The sequence below is a fragment of the Perissodus microlepis genome, chromosome 3 (genome assembly GCF_051167445.1).
Source record: "Perissodus microlepis isolate ML-2025 ecotype Zambia chromosome 3, ASM5116744v1, whole genome shotgun sequence".
Lineage (NCBI taxonomy): Eukaryota > Metazoa > Chordata > Actinopteri > Cichliformes > Cichlidae > Perissodus > Perissodus microlepis.
Window position 1 is genome coordinate 12,572,485 of NC_140463.1, and position 24,912 is coordinate 12,597,396.

The 24,912-nt window shown below is 39.2% G+C and overlaps 2 protein-coding genes across 2 annotated transcripts; both read right to left on the minus strand.

Annotated features, from left to right (window-relative positions):
- Positions 1 to 8,603: 8,603 nt before the first annotated feature.
- LOC146389963 (butyrophilin subfamily 2 member A2-like) lies at positions 8,604 to 10,962 on the minus strand. Its single transcript, XM_084913836.1, has 3 exons — positions 10,786 to 10,962; positions 9,558 to 9,908; positions 8,604 to 9,319 (listed from the first exon to the last, which is right to left on the minus strand). Exons 1-3 carry the CDS (start codon positions 10,844 to 10,846, stop codon positions 9,219 to 9,221), a joined length of 513 nt encoding a protein of 170 aa, XP_084769962.1. The 5' UTR covers positions 10,847 to 10,962; the 3' UTR covers positions 8,604 to 9,218.
- A 5,106-nt stretch (positions 10,963 to 16,068) lies between these two features.
- On the minus strand, positions 16,069 to 23,824 carry LOC146389964 (hepatitis A virus cellular receptor 2 homolog). The gene is made up of 4 exons (XM_084913830.1): positions 23,731 to 23,824; positions 17,793 to 18,152; positions 16,624 to 16,701; positions 16,069 to 16,539 (listed from the first exon to the last, which is right to left on the minus strand). The coding sequence occupies exons 1-4, from the start codon at positions 23,798 to 23,800 to the stop codon at positions 16,529 to 16,531; spliced, it is 519 nt and encodes a 172-aa protein (XP_084769956.1). The 5' UTR covers positions 23,801 to 23,824; the 3' UTR covers positions 16,069 to 16,528.
- Positions 23,825 to 24,912: the final 1,088 nt, after the last annotated feature.

The window sequence follows — 24,912 nt, forward strand, 5'->3', positions numbered from 1 at the left end:
TTTCCTTTGTGATTCAGTGTAAGTCCTGCACTCTGTCTGCAAAGCATTCATGTATATGTTTAATCCATCTGCTTTCACTACAAATGCACACTAGATCAAGAGCTTCTGTTATTTGTAAATGAAACAAAAAGGCGTGTGTTGCTGCAGCTTCCAAACTTCAAAAATCTTTACAGTATTTCCACCACGCTGATGTTGGTAGATGTTACAGTGCAGATGAGCAGGCTGATACACTGACAGCTGCTTTAATGTCCTCAGATATTTGAATATGAATTCATCTCAGCTCACTACAATCACAAAAACAACAAAGTGCTAAATGTCCCAGAGGATTGTTAAGCGTGGCCTTTCACACAGGAACACATCAACAATATGATTGGTTTTTCTAAAGGTCCAACTTAGGGAAAATAAAAGTTCAAAGCAATTGAGCTGTGGCATCTGTGGAAACTGACCCGAGCTGCTCTCCTCAGGACTAGAGAGCAAAATAAACGGCTGGTTGACCGTTACAGGATCAGCTCACCTCCCTATGTTTCAGATCGGAAAGTATGGTTGTCAATGGCCAATGCTCCATCATGCACCAAGTCCAAAAGATTTGCTCCTTGCTTTATGGGATCTAAAATTATGGCAATAAATAATCTGGTGACTGCCCGATTTAACTCATGTCAAAACATGAGGATTCATAATGTTTTTCAAGCCTTCCCAGTCCAGTATGCTGTGTGTGTGCGTGTGCGGCAGTGTCCAGTTTTTCCTGAAACACCACACCTGGAGAGTTTTTCTGGCAGTGGAGCCAGTCACACCTGAGGAATAATCATACTCACCTGTTGCTGATCAGCCTCATCAGGAGAGCTACTTAACAGAGTAGCTGAGCTTCAATCGAATAGTGGTGAGAAACTCAGTCAGCTCCCAGCTAGTGTTGTGCAAGTTTCTTTGTTTACTGATCGTCTGTACTAAGAGCAGCCTGTTGTTGTGGAAATAATCATCACAGACACCGGGAAAGTAACACCACAGAACCGAGGGATAAGTACACGAATAAAACATGCAATAAAACATGTCTGTGTTTACCTCCACACATGGAAGATTGTTTTCAGCATTTTTTCATTCTTTTACTTTAAAATAAACACACTGTATGCGACATAGGAACTCCTGTTTTTGGGTCCTGCTTTTGAAACTGAGAACCTACACAAATACAGAGAATACTTATTTTTAGCTGTTACTTGGTTCTGACCTTAAAAATCAATAAAGGGTCTTAATGTTTTGTCCTTTTTCTTCACAAAAAAGCCCCCATCACATGTTGAGGAGGAAGACAGGTGAATTGTTTAGGCTGTCAACCTCTGATATAGACCACCATAGCTTGATTTTTCAGATCACTGAGATAAGATCAGTAACAGTCATACAGTGGTGGGAGTGACAATGTCACCAGGCGTTTATGCACTGCATTTAATTTTGAGTCATGATTCATCTCTGGCTCTCTTCCAAAACATGTCTTTTTACCTTTCTCCCTCCTCTAACCCCCAACCTGTCACAGCAAATGGCTGCCCCGCCCTAGCCAGTTCTGTTGGACGTTACTTCCTTCCCACTGTTGCCAACGTACTTCCTATTAGGGGTTTTCTAATGGTTTTCTCTCTTATCTTAATGACCTTGTAGTACCATATCACCCCATTAGAGCACTTCGCTCTCGCACTGCAGGCCTACTTGTTGTTCCTAGAGTATTTAAAAGTAGAATGGGAGGGAGAGCCTTCAGTTTTCAGGCCCCTCTTCTGTGGAACCAGCTTCCAGTTTGGATTCGGGAGACAGACACTATCTCTACTTTCAAGATTAGGCTTAAAACTTTCCTTCTTGGTAAAGCATATATTTAGAGCTGGACCAGGTGACCCTGAATCTTCCGATAGTTATGCTGCAGTATGTGTATGTTTTAGGCTAAGTTTTCTAATCTCTAGCTCTCTTCCCGAGCAAGTATATTGTCCTCTCTTCCTCCTCTCACCCCAACCGGTCATGCCACATGGCAGCACGTCCCTGAGCCTATTTCTGCTGAACGTTTCTTCCTGTTGAAAGTGAGTTTTTCCGTTCTACTGTCCCTGAAGTGCTTGCTTGTAGGGTCTACCTTATAATATAAAGTGCCTTGAGGTGACTCTTGTGATTTGGCGCTATATAAATAAAATTGAACTGAATTGATTTGAATATATAGCCTTCTAGTGATGGTAAATTCGATTATTTTTACTGAATCGAGTTTGAATGAGTCACTCACCAAAATGAATCGGGTATTTTGAATCATTTGAGTCACTGAGTCATTTTCCCAGAGAGTAAAAAAAAATTTGTTTCTCTTTTCATGTATATCCTACTTCTAAGATGAGTGATTGAAAAAGAAAAACAACTATTTTTATAGAGCAAAAAAATTAAGATTTCTAAAGGGAACACTTATTTTATTTTATTAGTATTTTCCTCAAATCTGTCAAATACATATTTTCTCATCAAAATGTCCACTGAGCTGTGAGCCAGGGGGTAGTAATACCCCTTAACATTGGTTGCCAACCAAGAAGAAGCCAGAGGTAGCCAGCCCCCCCTGACCCCTATAATGACCCAGTTTCCCAAAATTCATCAAAGGCAGAATGTCCGGGCCCATTCAGACTGGGCTCCATAACGGCAGCACCACCAGGCCCCACAAAGTGCAAAGACAATAGACAACCAGATTAGATCCTCCACCTCTCCTATATCCAACCCACCTACAGAGTGGCCTCCACTAAAATCGGAGACCACGTGCAGAAACATAGTTACAACCTACCTGCCAGCGCCCAGAAACCCATGCTCCCAAACCTGCCCTGGACCCACCTATAAACAGCAAAGCTACCAGGCCAGTAACTTTCGTCTGCTGGCAAAGACTCCTTCAGCAGTGCTTCACGCAACCATCAGAAAAACACCACCCAAGAGCCAAAAGAGCCCCCATCCAGGTCAGGGCCACCATCCCTGCCCCGATTATATAGGTCGCCCAACGAGTATGATCTGTATAGTGCACTTTATGTAGTATTTTGTATTGGATTGATTGTAGATTGTGATTTCTAATCAAATGAATGTTTTTTAAACATATTTTAAACACATCAGAAAACTGTTCTTCAAGTAGACCAACAGATCAGTCTCCCAGTTCGCAATAAGAAGGGGTATTGATTCATCTAATTTGGGGAGAGTCCTGTATATTTTACAAAGCAATTTGGGAGTTTTGAGATGAAGCAATTGTACCATGCTTGCCAACCTTGAGAACTCAGAATTAGGGAGACATTCAAGAGGAATGTTGTTAGGGGGGTAATACATATACATACAAAAAACTTGAATTTTACCGTGTTTATTTATTGGACAAAATAAGTTAAATGTCACAGTTATTGTTGTCCGACAGTCCAGTTAAAGGTGGTTTGGCAATTTTGTTGTCTGGGTGGAAATCGGGAGAAATTCGGGAGAATGGTGGCTCTAGGAGATTTACGGGAGGGGCCCTGAAATTTGGGATTCTCCCGGAAAAATCGGGAGGGCTGGCATGTATGCATACTTGGTGGTGTTTGTAATTTGACTTGAGTAGGCTTAAATGTCTTTTTGATATTGATTTAATTTGTTGATATTCTAAAAATTTATTCTAACTTAACTGTGTCAAATGGAATAAAGTCTGTTCCTTTGAATACATATTCCAAGCATTCAATTTCTTTAAAACTGCAATTTGGGAAGTTTGTCATATTATTAATCTGTACTAAAAGTCATGGTTGTTCAGTAGTGATGTGTCGGTCGCGAACGAAACGGCTCTAAGAGCCGACTCTTTGAAGTGAACGACGCAAGACGCGTGGGTTTTTTTTTTTTCTTTCTCTCACCCTCTCTCACACACTTTTTTTTCCGCTTCACTCCGCACACAAGCCTTGTGCTTTGCGCTGGGAAGAGGGGGAGGGGTGGTAGTTACACTCGCAGTAGCACAGGAACAGAGCGGGAGGGAAAGAGAGAGAAAGAGAGCCAGGGACTAGTGATGGGTCGGTCGCGAACGAAATGGCTCTTAGAGCCGGATCTTTGACGTGAACGACGCGAGCTGGCTCCTTATCGCGAGCCGTTTTTTTTTTTGTTTTTTTTCTCTCTCACCCTCTCTCTCGCACGTTTTTTCCGCTTCACTCAGCATGCGAGCCTTGTGCTTTACGCTGGGCAGAGGGGGGAGAGGCGGTAGTTACACTCAGTAACACAGGAACAGAGCAGGAGGGAGAAAGAGAGAAAGAGAGCCAGGGACAACAACGTCACATTAGAAAGGTATAGTAATCATCCACAACTATTTTCAGTTGCGGATGATAAAGGATTCAGAAAGTTTATTCATGCAGGTCCATATGACAGAGAATATGCATCTTCTTTTTGTTTTCATATTTTAATTTATATGTAATTGTGTTGTGGTTTGCAATGTTTTGTGTTGTTTCACTTTAAATTTGTTTAAAAGGAAAAAGCTGAAAATTTAAATAGTTAAAAGTTGAAATGTAAATAGTTGGTTTTTGTATTATATGATTTATTTATTACATTTTATGTGGAGTGAATAAATAAAAGTATATTTACGGTGGCCCCTAGAAACAAAGCACGTACAAACTCCGAAGCACGTAAAAACTTCAAAACATGTGCAAAACACAACAGAAGTGCTCCAGGATGCTAGGGGCAGTGTTGAGCTTTTCTTACCTAGTGGCTACACAAGCCAGGAAGTACCAACGACCGGATTTGGTGTGTGGTAGTAACAGGTAAATGAACTTTTTTTTTTTTTAATTATTTGAATATATATATGAGTGCTTGTGTATAAATACATAAACAATACACATATGCTTTCAATTGTGTCATTTAAGTGATCTAGGTAGCTCTGTTTTGGAAGTTCAGTTAACGCTAGAAATGTGCTTTGGAGTTTGTAGGTGCTTTGTCTCTAGGGGCCACTGTATATATTTATATATAAACATATATAAATAAAACCACATTTTTTTTACATTAGTAATTCTTTTTGTGCATAATTTTATATTGTTGTTAATAATAAATTAATTAAAGCAACAAAGCAACCTGAAGAGCCGGTTGGGAACCGAAAGAGTCAATTCTCTAAAAAGAGCCGAAAATCCCATCACTATTGTTTAGATGGGTGTACATTTGCATGGGATCAGTGTTGGTCAAGTTACTTGAAAAAAGTAATCAGTAACTAATTACTGATTACTTCCCCAAAAAAGTAATCCCGTTACTTTACTAATTACTTATTTTCAAAAGTAATTAATTACTTAGTTACTTAGTTACTTTTTAAAAACACGATTTACAACCTGAATAAGTGATAAAACGATAGATCTCTCAGCCCAATTCTACTTTTTCTACATAATCCATCATACAAAATGTAATCAAATGGAAAAAGTCCCTTTTTAAAACTTGTTTTATTAGTTTTAATCTTTTAACTTTATGCATCAAGCAAAAATTTAATTATATGCAACATTCTCTGACTGGAAGAAATTAGTTTAATATTTAAACCTATTTTCTGCACATTCCAGCACATAATTTTTTTTTTTTTTTGTGTTTACACTCACTCTTTCAAATAGATGCAAGTAAAACACAGCAGAAAATAAATAAAATCAAAGACTAGTGGTCCTTTTGCTCTATTTTCACCTGTAAAGCAGGAGTAGGGTAGGCGGAGGTTTACCCTGGTGCAGGTGTGCCGCAGCGGTCAGTGGAAGGATACGGCAGTTTCTCTGTGAATTTCCCATTACGTCGTAGCGTACTCGGAGCTTGCTTGGAAGTTTTGGGGGTTTTTTTCTCTGTAAAAAGTTTTCTTCCCACGCACAATGCTAATGGACGCTAATGTTTTTGTCACTTTTTATGGAATCAAACTCAAAGTAAGGTCAGTACTTCCACGCTTTAAACGCTGCACGCTCATACTCTCTCCCGTACTCGATATATGATCCACTGTTGATCTGCACACAGCTGTTGTCACCAACGTTGCACTTGCTTACGTCACTGTCATGAGACATTCTCGCAAAAAAAAATCACGGTTTTAGTAATGCAGCGTTCCTACAGGAAAGTAAAGGTAATCTAATTACCGTTTTTGCAATAGTAATCCCTTACTTTACTTTACGTTACTTGAAAAAAGTAATCGGATTACAGTAACGCGTTACAAGTAACGCGTTACTGCCCATCTCTGCATGGGATTCATGAAAACGAGGTCATTTTTATAAACTCCCACCATGCTGTCAGAGAGGAGCCGATGTTGATACTTTTAAAGCATTCATGTCATTTAATGTTTGACCTGATAAATGGTAGGTCTGCAATCTATATTGTTGCATAGTGCTTGTTCTACATCTAGCCAGGGCTCATCATAGAGGGTATTTTTAAACTATGCTAAAATGATTGTAGCCTGTTGGCTAGGAAGTAGTGTTGAAAGTTAGGCAGATCTAGTCCTCCTTTGTTCTTGGTCCTTTAAAGCATTTTTAGACTGATACACGTTGGTGTATCTTTCTAAAGGAATGAATGAAAATGGTCGTCGGAACAGATCTAAACGTGTCTACTGATTGTTTATTCAGAATCACTAAGAATAAATAATTGAGTCTTGGCAAGACCATAGTTTTTACTGACACAACCCTTCCCATGAGTGATATGGGTAGAGATTTCCACCTAGACAGATCATCTTCTACTTTCTTTATTAAGTGGGGTGTGGTTTCATTAATAACATTAATACCTAAATATTTAATATTTCCAAATTGCAGCGGGGTAGAAGAATTTTGGAAGGAGCAATTAATGGGAAGAACTGTTTATCAAATAATATGAAACACTTGAGAATAAGTTTATTAATGTAATTACCTCAGAGAGTGGTTTGTGAGTGTTGGAGAAAAAGTAACACATCCGCATAAAGACTGATCTTATGTTTTACATTTTTGCATTTTTTGCGCTTAATTACTGTAGCGTGTCTGATTGCTGCTGTTAGTGGTTAAATAAAAATTGCAAACAGTGAAGGGGAGACAGAAGCTGGGGGTTGTTTGGGCATTTGTGCTGTCACAGGCTGTTGGGCAATTATGTAATATTTTCAACTAGTTTATGAAAGAGTCTCCAAAACCAAAATTGTGTAAAGTTGCAAATATAAATAAAGATTATAAATGTATTTTCTGCATCTAGAGACAATATCGTGGTTTCAATGTTTTTACTACATGAATAGTTTATAAAATTAAGTATTCTGCGTGTACTTGTTGATGAGTGCCTACCTTTAATGAAACCAGTTTGGTCCGGTAGTTCTTTAAGGGGGGGGGGGGTTTGTTCCGACACAGCTGAATCAAATGAATGGCTTGTTATCAGGCCATTGCCAAACTTGATAGCCTGCTGAAGAGGTAATCCAACCATTTGATTCAGCTGTGTTGGAGTAGAGATGCATCTAAAAGCTGCAGGACAGTAGCTCTCGAGAACTGGAGTTGGACACCCCTTACTTAAAAAAAAAATAACAGTCCAATTGTGATGAATCTAGGACTGCGTCCACACGTACACGGGTATTTTTAAAAACAGAGATTTTATGTGTACGTTTTTTTTTTAAGTATCCCGTCCACAGGTGCAGCTTTGAAAAATATCTGTCCAATTTAAATGCAAAAAACACAGTCAAATGTTGTCAAGAACTTGCCAGATCCTAGCCCTGTGGAAATGTTGTCCAATAAAAAGTCTAGAAGCCTGGGAGGGAAACAGTAAAGAGGGTTTTATGCAGTACTTCTGAAAAGTTTTTCTGGAAAGGCACTTAATTGTGTGTTATTTTTCCTTCATGCCTTCATCACTTCAAATGTTAATAACGAAAGACAGTATTTTGGCTGGTGTTGACTCACAACTTAGGAATGAACAAAATCCATACAGCAGGCCTAAATTTAACTTAAAAAAAAAAAAAAAAGTTTGTTAAAAACTGACGACGACATCAGTGTGTGAATGTAGAAGTTCGCTCTGACGCCTCTGTCTTTCTAAATGGAGGTACAGTAACTTTGTGTGTATATCTAAGCGTGTAAAAACTGCAGATAGTTTTTACATGTGGACGAGGAAAACGGAGATTTAATCTGACTAAGTTTTCGAAAATCTCCACCCCGGCAGGAGTTGATAAAAATCTCGGTTTTCAGTGATTGAAAATGCAGTTTACGTTTGGACGAAACATGCATAGAAAAATCTGTTTTCAAAAAACCCGTGTACGTGTGAACATATTCTAGGAGACTGGTGGAGCTTTGATGAAGGATACTCCCTTATAGGTTTTTACTTTCTTTCTCTCTGCCAGCAGTGGCTGTACACAAGAAAAGAAACAGTTTACAGTCCGTCAGTTAAATTCAATTTTATTTATGGAGGACCAAATCACAACAGCAGTCACCTCCAGGCGATTTTGTATTTAAGGTTAAAGACCCTACAATAGTACAGAGAAGACCCCAAAAAACAGATGACACACTGTGACCAAGCGTTGGGTGACAGTGGGTAGGGAAAACCTTCCTTCATAAGGAATGAAACCTCCAACAAAACCAGAGAGGCGCAATCATCTGCTGCGACTGGTTGGGGTGAGGGGAAATTCAGGAGATATTCATGGAAAATGGAGCAAAGCCAGGATCTTGGCTGATTTAAAGCTGAAAAACATTCGGCTTTTGAAGCCTACCATGCAGCAGCATTATAAGAGAGACACAAAGCTGCCACCATGTGGTCAAACTGGAACACTGCCATCCATAAGTAGGTAAAGGTTAATTCTTGGACATGAATTGAGCTGTGGTTTGGGGAAGGCCTTGAAAGGGATTAGCGTCGGTTCCCGGGCCTGGCAGATCCCCATGTACCTAATAGAAGTGAAGAAGTTACAGAATTGAAAAAGGGAGGAAGGGAGGGTGAGGCACGTAAATGAGAATCAACAGCTTGCGGAACTGGGGGAACCTATCTAGATGAGAACCGGACGGAGCGTGTTGGAGACGTGGTCCTGCTCTTGAAATTCCGCTACTTAATCTCCAATAATTATTTTCCCACACACTTTCTGAACATATTTAAAAAAGAAAACCTTCGACTCATTTTAAACATTTTGACTACAGAGCATTGTTAAAGATTAAGCAGCATCTTGAAACAAAATACACACGAACACACTGAAGCTCACAGAGCCACTGATAAACACAATAAAACAGTTGGTTTGACAGAAATGAAACACATTTTACATGATTGAAGTCTACAGCTCATTCTCTACTGCGTGCCCAGATTGGTATAAATCTTGACCTTGTTCTTTATCAAAAAACAACAACAGCAGCAGCAATAAGTAGCACACCTAAAAGTGGCAGGCCAACTTTCAGTCCAACAGATCCATCCTCTGTGTCTCCTCCTGGCTGACCTGCAGGTGAGAAACAGGTGTGAGGTGTCAGCTGTCAGGTAGGTGATGAGTGAAGAACAGAACAGAATCCATTTCCTCTTCAAACTGCTGTCAGACATTATCTACTGCACTCTGATCACATCACTCAGACCAGCTGCTTTCTACAAAGTCTCATCAACAACATCTTTAGAAACAAACATCAACAAGCAGGAAGCAGCTTCACCTCTGATCACACACACACTCAGCTCTACTCACTCACCTAGAGGAACAACTCTCAGGCTGATGTTGCAGATGGGTTTGGTCTTCAGACGAACTTCTGTTGCACTCATGAAGACATGACACTCGTATATTCCAGTGTCATTAATCGTCACATTCTTTAGAATCAGAGACACGTCTCTGTCCTTCATCTGTCTGTCTCGCAGATCCACACGGTTCTTAAAGGATGGATGTTGGTTTTCCAGATCAAGCTTCTCATTCCGATACACAAAAACATATTCTGGTACCAGGTCAGCTCTGCTCCACTCTACAACAATGATGGGGTCCGTTTTATTTGGTACCTGACATGTGAGATTGACATTCTGCTTAGAATCAGCTGTGATGGTTTCCTGGTCTGAAAGAGGAAACAATACAGAGAGGTTAAAGGTGAAAATACAACTGTTCACTTCACAGTGAGGACCAAACAGAGATTCCTGAGCTGTATTTCATGTATTTTTAATCATATTTTACATTTAAATCTTAATCCTGTTCTTAGGTTTTATTCCCTTCTCAAATCAGTTTTTATATACATTCCTTATTAATCTCACTGCCTTTACGAAAAAGTACTTTGGGTCAATCCCTGTCGTTTTGTATACATCTGTTTGTTAATGCAAATGCCTAATTAGCCAATAAAATGGAAGCAACCAAATGCATTTAGGCATTTAGATCAAGACAACCTGCTGAAGTTCAAACTGAACATCAGAATGATGAAGAATGGTTATATAAGTGACTTTGAATGTAGCATGGTTGTTGGTGCCACATGGGCTGGGCTGAGTACTGCAGACAGGTCTGATCTGCTCACAGTCATCGCTACAGAGAATAGTCTGAACAAGAGGAAATATTCAGTAAGCAGCAGTTCTCTGGATGAAGTGGCCCCAAGCCTCTTCTTCAACACCTTTGACATTGTTGTAAGTAAAGAAAATGTGTACAAAAACAAAAATGATTGTAATTTCTTTGAGTTTATTGCAGTTTTTAGCAGTTTATGTTGTTGCTGTTGACGTAATACATACAAATTAATAAAATGTGTAACAACATGTAAAAATGTAAAGATAAGCTGTCGTGGACTTTTTTCTATATTAGGGTTCGCTTCAGTCGCAATAAATATCAGGACTGCCAAATGTGTTACTTAGCTACAAGATACAGTCCACTCCATTTCCACACAGCTTCTTACTTCCTCCAATCAATCAATTGTTCTTAGTGTTATTAGTGAGCTGCTGTTATTTTGTACTTACGGGAAAACATGCAGAAAAAAAGCAGCAGAATGCAGCAGAACGACTCTGTCACTGCACTCATTTTCTCTTCATCCACTTCAAAGTTCAGCTGTTAAAAATCCAAGAATGCTGATATTGTCAGGAAGACAATCTAACACTGTAAATGTCAGGTAACTGATATAAACAGTCTTGCTTTGACTTGAGGTTGAGGGTGTGTGTGCGGTGTAAAGAAACCAGATAGTGGGAAGAGGGAAGCTGAGAGGCGGGAGACACATGTCTGAGCATGAAAGAGAAATAACAGCAAAATAATGAAGTAATTAAAAATATGAGTAAGTGAGCTTGACAGAGCCTCAATTCTCAGCTCAGATGTTTTACATATATCTTCCACAAGTTTTCTTAAACCCTTTAAGACCTACCATAGAACCAAGGCCGCCAGAGCTTACTTTATATTTTTACATGCTGTAGTGACATTTTAGGGAGCATTTCAAGTTGCTATACATCAATACAACTGTTATAGCCCACATTTTAATAATATGTATGCATTAAGTCCATAGTAACGACATAAATTGCAAAAAAGTGCAATAAACTACAAACAAATTGAAAATCGTTTTTGGTTTTTTTTTTACATATATTTCTACTTGGAGAAATTTAAGAGGTTTATCCCTCAAAACTTTAAATACAAAAAAGTTGCAAAAAATAGTTTACAACAACAGGAAATTTATTTTGAGTGTCTTCATAGTTTTATTTTTGAGATACACCAATTTTTATATACTGCAGAAAAAACGAAAAACAATCTTATGATGCAAATTTGCAAAGAAAACAGCATGTGCATCAAAATAAACTATTTAAAGCAGTGCAATTTGAGTTCTAAGCATCCCAGAAACTATTCAGAAAAGCATAAAGTCAAACATGACTTATAAAAACACCAGTATAGGCTTTTAAGGCCTACAAGTAAAAAACTACATTTTCCGCGAAAATGACGTCACTTCCGGTTTCGGGCAGGTAATGGCGGACATGCGATCATTCGCGCTTGTCGCTACCGGATCCGTACCGGAAACCCGATCCGTACCCCGCATGCGCAAATCTTACGTCACTTCCTCTCTTTGCCAGCATTGCGACATTCAATATATTTGAATGATACGGTTAGCGCCCAGTTAGCTCCTAGCATTTCTCAGCAGCTCTGCCTCCTTTTCGACTACCGGGACATTTAAACAATAGATAATCCGTATACAAACAAATTCATGCTTTTCTCCTCAACAGAGAGCGTTCCCCGATTGAACAACAGTGCCGTAAAATAAGAAGAACGGCGCTTAATTACAGAGTTAATAATACAGACTTTGTAATATGTCACGTGAAGATTCATCAGCCAGATGAAGTGTTTACTGACAATTGACAGTGATAGCGGACATCATCATCACTATTCCAGTCAATCCTCTCCACACAGACAAGCATAAACACACTCGACTATCACTAAATCAAATTTAACACACGTTTGTAATGACGCTAATTCAGTTTACAACAGGGTTCATTCGCTCGGTCAGCAGGTGGCAGTTTAACAATCTGGAGACAAAACCATCAGACACGTCTCTCTGATCAACTAAGCCAGTAAAGGTGGGAGGTGGTGTTTCATCTGAATGTGGTACAGGTCTCATTGCTGATGAAGGCTGGGGGTAACTAACAGAAGATTTAGATTTGGAACTGTTAACAGAAACATTGACTAAACAGGAGTAACAGTCATCAAACCAACTCTTCACCCACATCAGGTTAACTGATCATTCTTAAACTAACTGAAAAAAACATTTTAAACATTGCTGCAAAACTACCTGATCCAAATGCCTGCAGGGAAATTAAAGAATGGAGTATTGATGCGTAAGTGATATGACTAAAGCAGAAATAAAAGTGCATATTTCTGTGGTGACTTCAAGTACAGTCCTGTCTAAGCTTGAGCTTAGTTTCTGTATTTAGTTTCAGTCTCTGCTGGTTTAACAAACATTAAAGGAGAGCTGAATAAAAGTTAAAAACACTGGAAACACCTTTATTAACAGGATTAAATAAACGTTTCTCCCTCTGATGTCAAAGGTCAACCTCAACTACAGACACAGACCTCAGTACAGAGAGCAGTTTGTGAGATTTATTTAAAATCTTCAGTGTAACAATTTTAAAGTTATTTGAGTACCAGGGCTGATCACATGACATAAAACCACACAGAGAGGAGAGCTCTGAGCAGAAGGCAATATTTGAATAATTAATAATGTGTTATAACTCCTGTTATAACACATTATGTGTCTAACTTTATAAACTCATATATTATATTTTTTCAGTTAAGTGTATGTTGGTAATCACTGTGCAATAACAGCCAACTGTGACAACCCTCCAGTTTTACAGTGTTACTCTTACTCTAATCACAGGTGCACATCCGAATGGTGACTTAGAGCCAAGCACATTTCATGAACATGATAAGAAGCCAGATTTATAAACCTTTTTCTGTCAGACGGTGATAAGCTGTAATTGTGTTTTTCCCTCAGTACTCATTCAGCAGGATTACAGTAAGAAGAAAAAGGATCAAATGTGGAGTAAAACTCTTTTGATGAATCCAAGATTCACATCAAAGTTTCACTGGTGGAGGCAAGCTACAGTTAGGCTGGACTTACGCAGTTTAACAAGTAAAGGTTAAAAGTTACAGTGAATTAACTTTTATTTGCACCGGTGGGAGGGTCCTGCTCAGGTTTGAACTCAGTGCTGCCAAACTGAATACTTTCAAACTGTGTTGCTCCACTTCACAGACAAGAACAGAACAGAATCCATTGTTGGATTTGTTCCTGATGGGTGATGGGCACTGCCAGGGCTGCTCTTTGTCACTGATTTTGTTTGCAATTTTTATGGACAGAATTTATAGGCGTAGCCAAGTGGCGGAGGGCTTTCACTTGGGTGGTCTCAGAATCTCATCTCTGCTTTTCGCAGATGATGTGGTTCTGTTGGCTTCATCGGGTGATGGCCTCGAGCTCGCCTTGGAACGGTTCACAGCCAAGTGTGAAGCAGTGGGAATGAGGATCAGCACCTCCAAATCTGAGGCCATGGTCCTGAGCCGGAAAAAGGGTGGAGTTCCCACTCCGGGTCAGGGACGAGTTTTTGCCCCAAATGGAAGAGTTTAAGTATCTCGGGGTCTTGTTCACGAGTGATGGGAGGAGGGAGCTGGAGATCGACAGATGGATTGGTGCTGCGGACGCAGTGATGTGGACGCTATACCTGTTGTGGTGAAGAGAGAGCTGAGTGTAAAAGTGAAGCTCTCAATTTACATGTCAATATACGTTCCTACCCTCACCTATTGTCACGAGCTGTGGGTAGTGACAAAAAGAACGAGATTGTGGCTGCATCCAGACTCTTCTCACGGTCAGAGGATGGGCAGCATGGTAGGTAGCACTGTTGCCTCACAGCAAGAAGTTCCTTGGTTTGAATTCACCATCTGCCTGAAGTCTTTCTGTGTGGAATTTTCATGTTAGGTAAACTGGTTATTCTAAAGGTGTGAGTGTGAATGGTTGTCTGTGATGTCCTGTGACAGCCGGGGTAGACTCCAGCAGCCAGCCCGTGACCCTAACTTGGATAAGTGTAAGCAAATGGATCATCTGAGGATGTTGCAGGAATATAAGCTTACACAAGGTTTTATCCCACCACCCTGCATCAAAAAATAACAATCCTGCTGTTTTCCAGAATATAATGAATCAAAGCCAATTCAATGATGTTCAGAAGCACCAATAAAATATTCAATTGTGTACAGTTCTGGCCAAAGAAATGTGATTTTCTATCTCTTTTTTCACTACAAGTCAGTTTTTTATGGCAAAAAGATGGCATTTCAACAATCTGGCGACAAAACCTCATCAGACACATTTCTCTCATTAACTAAACCGGTAAAGCTGGGAAGTGGTGTTTCGTCTGAATGTGGTACAGGTGTCATTGCTGATGAAGGTTGGGGTAACTGACAGAAGATTTAGATTTGGAACTGCTTACAGAAATAATGCTAAAAACATATCCCTTCATATCATATCATATATAGTATTTTATTTTATTTTATTGCATTCTAGTGTTTTCTAATTTCTGCTACAAACTAATTTCTGTAACGAAACAAATTTCCCACCTGTGGGACTAATAAATATATTATCACTGGAATAAGAAAATCCAGAAAAATCTCTTTGTCCTTTGTCCACACTCGCAGGTTTTCCACACATACAAACTGAATGAGGAGCCCACGGCTCATTTTGGTTGCCCAGTTTCACAGCAGAACAAGCAAACTAAGCTCTTTTTTATTTTTTGGGAGTAGAGCTTTACAATACAACCTATGCTGAGATGGTTTAGAGGGGTTATTCACTCACATCAGGTTAACTGATCATTCTTAAACTAAGTGAAACATTTTAAACATTGCAGCAAAATGAGCAGGCTTCATGTGACCTACTGTTTATGAAAAACTCAGACACTGCCTGATCCAAATGTCTGCAGGGGAATGAAAGACTGGGGTATTCATGCATAAGTGAAATGACTTAATTAGAAATAAAAGTGCATATTTCACTGGTGCCTTCAAGCACAGTCCTGTCTGGGCTTGAGCTGAAGTCAGTTACTGTAGTTAGTTTCAGTCTCTGCTGATTTAACAAACATTAAAGGAGAGCTGAATAAAAGTTACAAATGTTAAAACACCTCTAACAACTGGATTAAATGAACGCTTCTCCCTCTGGTGGCAAAGGTCAACCTCAGTTACAGACACAGATCTGTGTACAGAAAGAAGTTCAGAGTATCTTCAGAGTAACAACTTTAAAGTCATGTTAGTACCAGGGCTCAGTCTGTTTAACTGAACACATGAGAAATCATAGGGAATAAAACCACACAGAGAGGAGAACTCTGAGCAGAAGGTATTATTTAAATAAATAAAAATGTGTTATAACTCATTACTGCAGGCCTGTGTCTGTCTTTATAACCTCATGTATTATAAATTTACATTTACGTGTATGTTGTTGGTAATCACTGTGCAATAACAGCCATGCACCAACTGTGACAACCCTCCAGTTAGGCAGTGGTACTCTTCACTCTGTAATAAGAGCTTCCTGGGATTGTCTTTAATCACAGATGGATGTCAGAATGGTGACTTGGAGCCAAGCACACTACACAAACATGATAAGAAGCCAGATTTATAAACCTTTTTCTGTCAGACAGTTATAAGCTGTAATTGTGTTTTTTCCTTCAGTACTCACTTTTTTGATGAATCCAGGGTTTAGATCAAAGTCTAAATCAGATTAAACATTCAGACAAAAAAAGACTTCACAGCATTATGGGTTATATTCAGCTGTTGTTTTCAGTACACAGTAAAAATGAAATGTTACAAATAAAAAATACAAAATAAATGTAGGACACATGTTACTGCAAAACTTTTAATCCGATTTTTAATGGCTTGTGACATTGCACAGAATAATGAACAATAGGCTGGACTTTTGTAGTTCAACAAATAAAGGTCAAGGGTTAAAAGTTACAGTAAATTAACATTTGTTTGCACTGGTGGGAGGGTCCTGCTCAGGTTTGAACTCAGGATCAGTGCTGCTAACCTAAATATTATCAAAACGTGTTGCTTCTCTGAATTAAAACACAATTTGCTATCACTGAATTTTCTATTATAACATCACCTCCTGCTGGTTGATGAGCGTGACGACGAGTGGGTTTGACATTCATTGGAATCTTTCCAGTTGTGGGAATCTTTCAAATCCTGGATGACAACAGTGTTGACTCAGAGTTCAGCTGGAAAATTAAAGATAAACATTTTTTTTAAAAAATTCCAAGACATTTCAGCTCCAGGCAGGTTTTCTGCGGATCAAAACTCACCAACAAGAACAAATAGACCAGCTATAAGTCCAACACATGCAATCATGCTTCCTCCATTGCTGACGCTTTCTTGTAGACCTGGAGGTAAGAAACAGGTGTCAGCTGTCAGGTATGTGATCACAGACCCGAGGCCTGTACTATTTGCAGATCATGTCTATTTTGGGTCCATCGACCCATGAACGAGTTTGGACATCTACATGACATCCAAGCATTGTTGTTATCAACAAGATGCATATTACTAAGGATTATTTATAAACAAACATGATTTGTTATGTGTTAGCCTATTATTTTGTTATGTGTTAGGTCATTATTTTATTTTTATTTCACATGTTCCTGTTTTTCTTTAACTGTTTTTTAAATTTTACTTAATTAACGTAGTAACCAGGTTACAAAACTTTCATTTCTTAAAATGTGTTTAAACATTAAAAATGTTGAAATCTTTTTTAAAATGTAAAATAAAAATGGTTAAAGTATTTTGAAATTTCTTTAAAGGAGTACAATGTGTTAATAAGTTTAAAAGAGCACTTCGATTATACATGACTAATATTTTTTTAAATATCCTATTTTATTGTGAAAAACTTTGTAAGAGGAAGTGAATGGTGCTGTGATTGGTAGCCTGCTCTAAAGTGTGTATGTATGAACTGGACTAGCTACTCGACAGTCTTTGTCGATGTGCACATTTTGCAAACTGTCTGTGAGAAGTTCATCTTGCAGCTGTCTGCTGATAACTCTGCATTCCTTCACACAGAAAACATCCTACAGCAGAGCCTATAATGAATATAAACTTTGACATTGAAAAGACATCCACAACAGCCCCTTCAGTGGAACAAAACTGGACATCCAAAAATTACCATATAAAACAACATCACTCTGGTGTAACTTTGCTGAGTGGGTTTATTGTCGCTGCAAGATTTTAAATATTTTCTTTACAAGGAAAGATAAAAATCCCAGTTTGTGATCAGTTCCAACCCCATCCCGTACACCCCCTCTGAACACGCTCTCAGCTGAACTGACAAAACCTGGGTAGATGTTTCAACAGACAGTATACTGGGTAAGTTCAACTTTCTTCATAGTACAGTAGACCCAGCTGCTTTCTACAAAGTCTGATCAACAACCAGGAAGCAGCTTCACCTCTGATCACACACACATACTGAACTCTACTCACTCACCATAAGGATCAACAACAGTCAGCTGGATGCTGCTGATGGGGGGAGTTGGAATATTAAGACTCTGCCGTTGACGGCATTTAACGACACGACAATGGTACGTTCCAGTGTCGTTAGCCGTCACATGCTTCAGAATCAAAGACACGTCTCCATCTTTGATCTCCCCATCCTGCAGATCTACCCGGTTCACAAAGGATGGATGCTGGTTGTCTGGATCAATTCGCTTCTCTCTGTAAAAAAGGACATAATCTGTCCCAAGGTCAGCCCTGCTCCACTCTGCTACGCAGATGGACGAGGTGTTGTTTGGAGCTCGACATGGCAGAGTGACGTTCTGTCCGGGCTCAACCGTGATGTTTCTCTGGACTGAAAGAGGAAACAACACAGAGCAGAGAGGTTACAGGGATCGAAGTACAACTGTTCACTTCTCCAGCAGCCAATCAGAGGAAGAATCTAAGAGAAAAAGGTTTTCCTCCACACGTGCATGAACTCAAAGCACGGCTTTATTAACAGAAAGGAAAAGGGCGATACAAAACTACACTGGGATGAACTAAAACTAACTCACAAGGAGGCACAGGGAAATCACTGGGAAACGCACACAACACTGAGGGACGACGCGACATGGAACAGAGGGAGACTTTGACATAAATACACAGAAGATAATGAGGGAAGTGGAAGCAAACAGGGAACACAGCTTAGGAATTTACACATGACAGGATGGAGAGGACACGAAACTGAAAACACTGACACCAAGATGCGGACCTTAAACGTAACACAGGAGATTTAGAGAGAATACAAGAAACTCAAACTAAGACACTGAACTAGGGCAACTAAGTGAACTTAGAACAAATCATAATAGAAAATCACAAGGACACAAGAAAACTCAAAGTGTAAGATCCTGACACTGTTAATAAATATACTCTCTCGGGAGCGAGTTGTGTGTTTGATGTGCAGTGTGGATATATTTATATTTCACATTTGAAAACAAAGCCACTCTGTAAAAATACCCCTGCATTCAAAATGTTGCTGAAATTTGGAAACATGCATGTGCTAAATCTTGAATAAAAGATGTCACTGAAGGAAACATTTTATAATTATATAACATTATGAACATTTAAAGGGTCTCATTGACATTTAGGGCCATATTTACAAAGAAACAAAAAAACTTGCAGGCTGTTAAAAAGGTTGGGGTGAGAGAAGGAAGACAGGATAAAGACATGCTGTGGAAGAGAGACAGAGATTAATAACAGATATGATTCAATGCAGAGAGGTCTATTAACACATAGTGAGTGAGAAAGGTGACTGGAAAGGAAAAACTCAATGCATCATGGGAATCCCCCGGCAGCCTACGCCTATTGCAGCATAACTAAGGGAGGATTCAGGGTCACCTGGTCCAGCCCTAACTATATGCTTTAGCAAAAAGGAAAGTTTTAAGCCTAATCTTGAAAGTAGAGATAGTTTCTGTCTCCCGAATCCAAACTGGAAGCTGGTTCCACAGAAGAGGGGCCTGAAAACTGAAGGCTCTCCCTCCCATTCTACTTTTAAATACTCTAGGAACAACAAGTAGGCCTGCAGTGTGAGAGCGAAGTGCTCTAATAGGGTGATATGGTACTACAAGGTCATTAAGATAAGATGGGGCCTGATTATTTAAGACCTTGTATGTGAGGAGCAGGATTTTGAATTCAATTCTGGATTTAACAGGAAGCCAATGAAGGGAAGCCAAAACAGGAGAAATATGCTCTCTCTTTCTAGTCCCTGTCAGGACTCTTGCTGCAGCATTTTGGATTAGCTGAAGGCTTTTCAGTGAGTTTTTTGGACATCCTGATAATAATGAATTACAGTAGTCCAGCCTGGAAGTAATAAATGCATGAACTAGTTTTTCAGCGTCACTCTGAGACAGGATATTTCTAACTTTAGAGATGTTGCGCAAATGGAAGAAAGCAGTCTTACATATTTGTTTAATATGTGCGTTGAAGGACATGTCCTGGTCAAAAATGACTCCAAGGTTCCTCACAGTGTTACTGGAGGCCAAGGTAATTCCATCCAGAGTAAGAATCTGGTTACATACCATATTTCTAAGATTTTCAGGGCCGAGTACAATAACCTCAGTTTTATCTGAATTAAGAAGCAGAAAGTTAGCGGCCATCCAGGTCTTTGTGTCTTTAAGACATTCCTGCAGTTTAACTAATTGGTGTGTGTTATCTGGCTTCATGGACAGATAGAGCTGCGTGTCATCTGCATAGCAGTGAAAATGTATGCTATGTCTTCTAATGATGCTGCCTAAGGGAAGCATGTATAATGTAAACAGAATTGGTCCTAGCACTGAACCCTGTGGAACTCCATAATTCACCTCAGTGTGTGAAGAGGACTCTCCATTTACATGCACAAACTGGAGTCTATTAGATAGATATGATACAAACCACTGCAGCACAGTACCTGTAATACCTACAGCATGTTCTAATCGCTCTAATAGGATATTATGGTCGACAGTATCGAATGCTGCACTAAGGTCTAGCAGGACAAGCACAGAGATGAGTCCACTGTCAGAGGCCATAAGAAGATCATTTGTAACCTTCACTAAAGCTGTTTCTGTGCTGTGATGAACTCTGAAACCTGACTGAAACTCTTCAAATAAACCATTCCTCTGCAGATGATCTGTTAGCTGTTTGACAACTACTCTTTCAAGGATTTTTGATATGAAAGGAAGGTTGGAGATTGGCCTATAATTAGCTAAGACTGCTGGGTCTAGAGATGGCTTTTTGAGTAAAGGTTAACTACAGCCGTACATAGCCAATTATTAGAGATAGGTTGATCATATTTAAGATCGAAGAATTAATTAATGGCAGGACTTCTTTGAGCAGTTTTGTAGGAATGGGGTCTAAAAGACACGTTGATGGTTTGGAGGAAGTAATTATTGAAGTTAACTCAGAAAGATCAATTGGAGAAAAAGAGTCTAACTTAACATCAATGGTACTAAGAGTAGCTGTAGATAATATTACATCTGTGGGATGATTATTGGTAATTTTTTCTCTAATGATAAAAATTTTATTTGTGAAGAAGTTCATGAAGTCATTACTAGTTAACGTTAAAGGGATGGTTGGCTCAAAAGAGCTCTGACTGTTTGTCAGCCTGGCTACAGTGCTGAAGAGAAACCTGGGGTTGTTCTTATTTTCTTCAATCAGTGATGAATAGTAAGATGTTCTGGCTTTGCGGAGGGCTTTCTTATAAAGCAACAAACTATTTCTCCAGGCTAAATGATGATCCTCTAAATTTGTGACACGTCATTTCCTCTCCAGCTTACGAGTCATCTGCTTTAGGCTACGTGTTTGAGAATTATACCACAGAGTCAGGTACTTCTGATTTGAGACCTTAGTTTTCACTGGAGCTACAGTATCCAGAGTCGTACGTAGTGAGGAGGTAAAATTATTAACAAGATAATCGACCTCTGTTGGAGTAGCGTTCAGATAGCTGCTCTGCTCTGTGTTGGTACAGGGCATTGAAGATGATAACAGTGGGTGGATTATATTCTTAAACTTACAGTTACAGCACTTTCAGAAAGACATCTACTTTGATAAAATCTACTCTCCACTGCTGTGTAATCAATTATTGTAAATGTAAATGTTATCAGGAAATGATCAGACAGGAGAGGGTTTTCAGGAAACACTGTTAAATGTTCAGTTTCTATGCCATATGTTAAAACAAGATCTAGAGTGTGATTAAAGTGGTGGGTGGGTTCTTTTACATTTTGAGAGAAGCCAATTGAGTCTAATAACAGATTAAATGCCATGTTGAGGCTGTCATCTTTAGCATCTACATGGATGTTAAAATCACCCACAATAATTATTTTATCTGAGCTGAGAACTAAATCAAAAGTCTGAGAAATCAGACAGAAACTCTGTGTAAGGCCCAGGTGGACGATAGATGATAACAAAAAAAAAAAAAAAAAAAAAAAGCTGTGTTCTCCTCCTCCAACCTTGCCTTTGTTTCCAATTCCTTTAATTTCCACTCAATTTCCATTTGTCTGATCTTGGTTTCTTGTGCCAGTATTTCTTCTGTGGCCTTTAGCTGCAAGTTCAGCTTCTGCTTCCACCTCACGACTGCCAGTAGAATCTGCCTTTGAGTGTGCAACTGAACCATCTGGGAATGATGTTTCAGTTTTTGTATCACCAAACACAGAACCATATCCCTTTTGTTTAACATCACTTGTACTCTTTCCCTTTCAATATTTTCCTGTCGTTTAGCAATAACTTCACAAATGTCAGTTGTAAGCACTGCACAAGCATCTGTTCGTTTAACAATGTCTGGGATCATGGATTAGCTGCAAGATTGGGTTCATAATGCTGTTGTACTACAGCGTGCTTGTCTCTTATGTCATGACTGGCATTATTTAGCTCTTCAGGAGAGCCAAAATTTTAAACTTTGTTCTGATTTCTTTAGCTGCCTTCTTCCAAGTGTCATAAGCTTTGTTAAATGCCTTCTCATTTTTCTTTGCCTCATATTCCTGCATGTCTTTACCCTTTTCAGTTAAATGCATTTCACGATTGCTGGATCTCACTCCTTGTTGCTCTAAGTCATCGGCTTCTTCAGCAGGGTTCAACATCTTGTTACTGTAATGTGTATGTTGCTCTATGCAATAACGTCTGGACTTAAATTTGAGTGAGTGTTACTTTAACTTTTGGAAACAATGCTCACATCAGACGTTTACACCATGCAAGATTAGCACTCACATATTTGACAAAATGTAACTGTAAATACTGCTGATACCACAATGTTATTTTAAAGAAGAATAACCCATATAATTTAAGGATTCTAATGACTTCGTGCAATGCACTATACCTTTAAGGCTGTCAACCACAAAACATCTAAGGCAGGTAACTCTGAATTAATGTGCAGATATTTTGACATTGATATCAGCAAAGTCCTTGCTGAGCATAATACCTGCACCTTAGTAAAGTGACCATCAGAGTTCAAAGTAGAGGTAGGCAATGAAGCAATGATGATCTTGACTGGTGTAGAAATCTCTCACAGCTGACACACGGACCCAGCTCGACAGGCACGGGCTGCATTTACTTGGCATGGGGGCTAGCAACTAGCCTTCACACTAAGCTACCGAGTTGTCACTGTAACAGTCCCCCGGACCAGGGACAAAATAGAGAGCTTCGACAGGTGCAGAGTTTTTACTTCAAGATTCATTCAGAATCTAACAGTGCTGAGGTTCGCCAATACACCTTAAAACTAGACAGAAACACAAAAATACATCTTCTTAGGTGGTTCTTATTAATATAAACTCAAATATAAATCAAATAAAGTAGCAATACAACAAAATATCAACTAAGCAGTCAAGTACAGCTTAAAACATGTACCTTGCTCTGCCTTCCAAGGGCTGCAATTTCTTAATTTTGTCTTGTATCACGCTGCTTCACGCTTCATTGAGAGCTGCATTGTGGCACATGTGAGCCACAAAATTCGGTCTGAGCTGGAAGTGCAGCTTGTGGCTAACTACGTGACAGGTCCCTCTGCTGGACACTACCCATAGCCATGCAGGCTTATATCAAGAAACAAAAACTGACCTTTACAAAAATTATGTTGCCGTTTAAATTCTCCTAAATATTACAAAAATACTTTGTTATAAATAAATAAAACATAAGCTATAAATTATTAATTCAAAACATCATTTACAACTTTTTAAAATGTTTATTTATTTTTTGTCTACATGCCTCACCCTGCACACCTGAACTTCCTCTCGCGTTATAAAAGAGTTTTTTTTTTCTTAACTTTTAGCACAAATTTTAAAGTATCCATGAACACAGACTGACAGGCATTTTCAAAAGACCGGAAAATATAAAACAGCAGTGTTATCGCATATTCACTCCTGCAGCCTAACAGTTGCAAACACACTTGCGGAATGAACTGGTTTCCTGTTCCAGACCCTGCTCAGACTCACCTGCAGAGACCAGCAGGACGAAGGCAGACAGCAAACCGCAGCAGAGTGAAGCAGATGTACCAGCAGACATCTCTCCTCCTTCAGCCTTGAAAAACTTTTAACTTCCTCGATGACAGACGATTTAACCTTCAAGGGGGCGTGGCCACTGATAGAATCTAGAAACAGTGCATGAGGAGGAACAGCTGATCTTTTACATTGATCGGTTGTTTAATTTCTTTAAGATGTTCAAACTTTGTGCCCTTCACTGTTTCTCTGCGTGATTAAAAACCTCTGATATCTGTCACCCTCTATGTTGATGTGTAAAAGTCTTGAGCCATATGTCATTTCTATATATTTTGCCTCCAAGCAGCCAGACGTTATTGTGATGTTTTAAAGTGGCCTTGAGGAATAGTTCTTCAATCATTCTTCCTCACCATTTTCAGCTGCTGTTGCTTGTTAAGCTACTTAAGACTGACCCTTCACTAGCACGCTGTCGCCAAAACACATATTTTTTTGCAGCTGCTTAAAACAGATGCCATGATGTTTGCTTATTTGTCTAAGTACTGATGATAATGAAAGGTTTACTTGATTGGTGCTTGCGTTTCAGTAAAACCATGAAAAAAAAACCCTGAAATCAGCATGAAAACACTATTTAAAAAATAGCTTTGTCATTTCTGATTATTACAAAAAATAGTTTTGTTGTCCTGTTTTATTTATTCGGGCTGTTTGCACTTTCTTAGCAAAAACCGCAGCTGGTGCAGAGGAACCCGCATTCAGGTTTGATGTGCAGCAGCAGAGTGAAGTGCACAGGCCTGCAGGTAACATGTAAACACATATTTGCAGTGCAGTGTAACGCTGCGGTGTCACCAGACTTCTGTAGAAATAAAAAGTGGAATGTGTATGTAACGCAATCTGTACTTACGCCAAACCTTTAATGCGTGGAAATCAGGACTGTTGACCTTGGGCAGTTCACTAGGTGTCGGTGTCATCAATTTCACCCCGATGTCTAAGCCCAGAATCACAGTTTCTCTAGAAATAGGTTACAAGAATTCAAATGTGTCCAAAATATCTGTATCCCATCAGAGGCTAGTTTCGTAAAGGAGATTGGTAGTAGCTGCTCCACCACAGGAACAATAAGGTTTCCAGCACACAATGGACACCACACTCACTTAACATAAACACATTTATTAGGCACAATTTTAA

Coding starts and splice junctions, on each gene's coding strand:
- LOC146389964 (XM_084913830.1), bottom strand. CDS start 23,800: ATGTCTGCTGGTACATCTGCTTCACTCTGCTGCGGTTTGCTGTCTGCC. Junction 18,153..23,730: donor CGTCCTGCTGGTCTCTGCAG/GTGAGTCTGAGC, acceptor TTCCTCTTTCAG/TCCAGAGAAACATCACGGTT. Junction 16,702..17,792: donor GACTGTTGTTGATCCTTATG/GTGAGTGAGTAG, acceptor TCTTACCTCCAG/GTCTACAAGAAAGCGTCAGC.
- LOC146389963 (XM_084913836.1), bottom strand. CDS start 10,846: ATGAGTGCAGTGACAGAGTCGTTCTGCTGCATTCTGCTGCTTTTTTTC. Junction 9,909..10,785: donor TTTTTTCTGCATGTTTTCCC/GTAAGTACAAAA, acceptor TTCCTCTTTCAG/ACCAGGAAACCATCACAGCT. Junction 9,320..9,557: donor CCTGAGAGTTGTTCCTCTAG/GTGAGTGAGTAG, acceptor TCTCACCTGCAG/GTCAGCCAGGAGGAGACACA.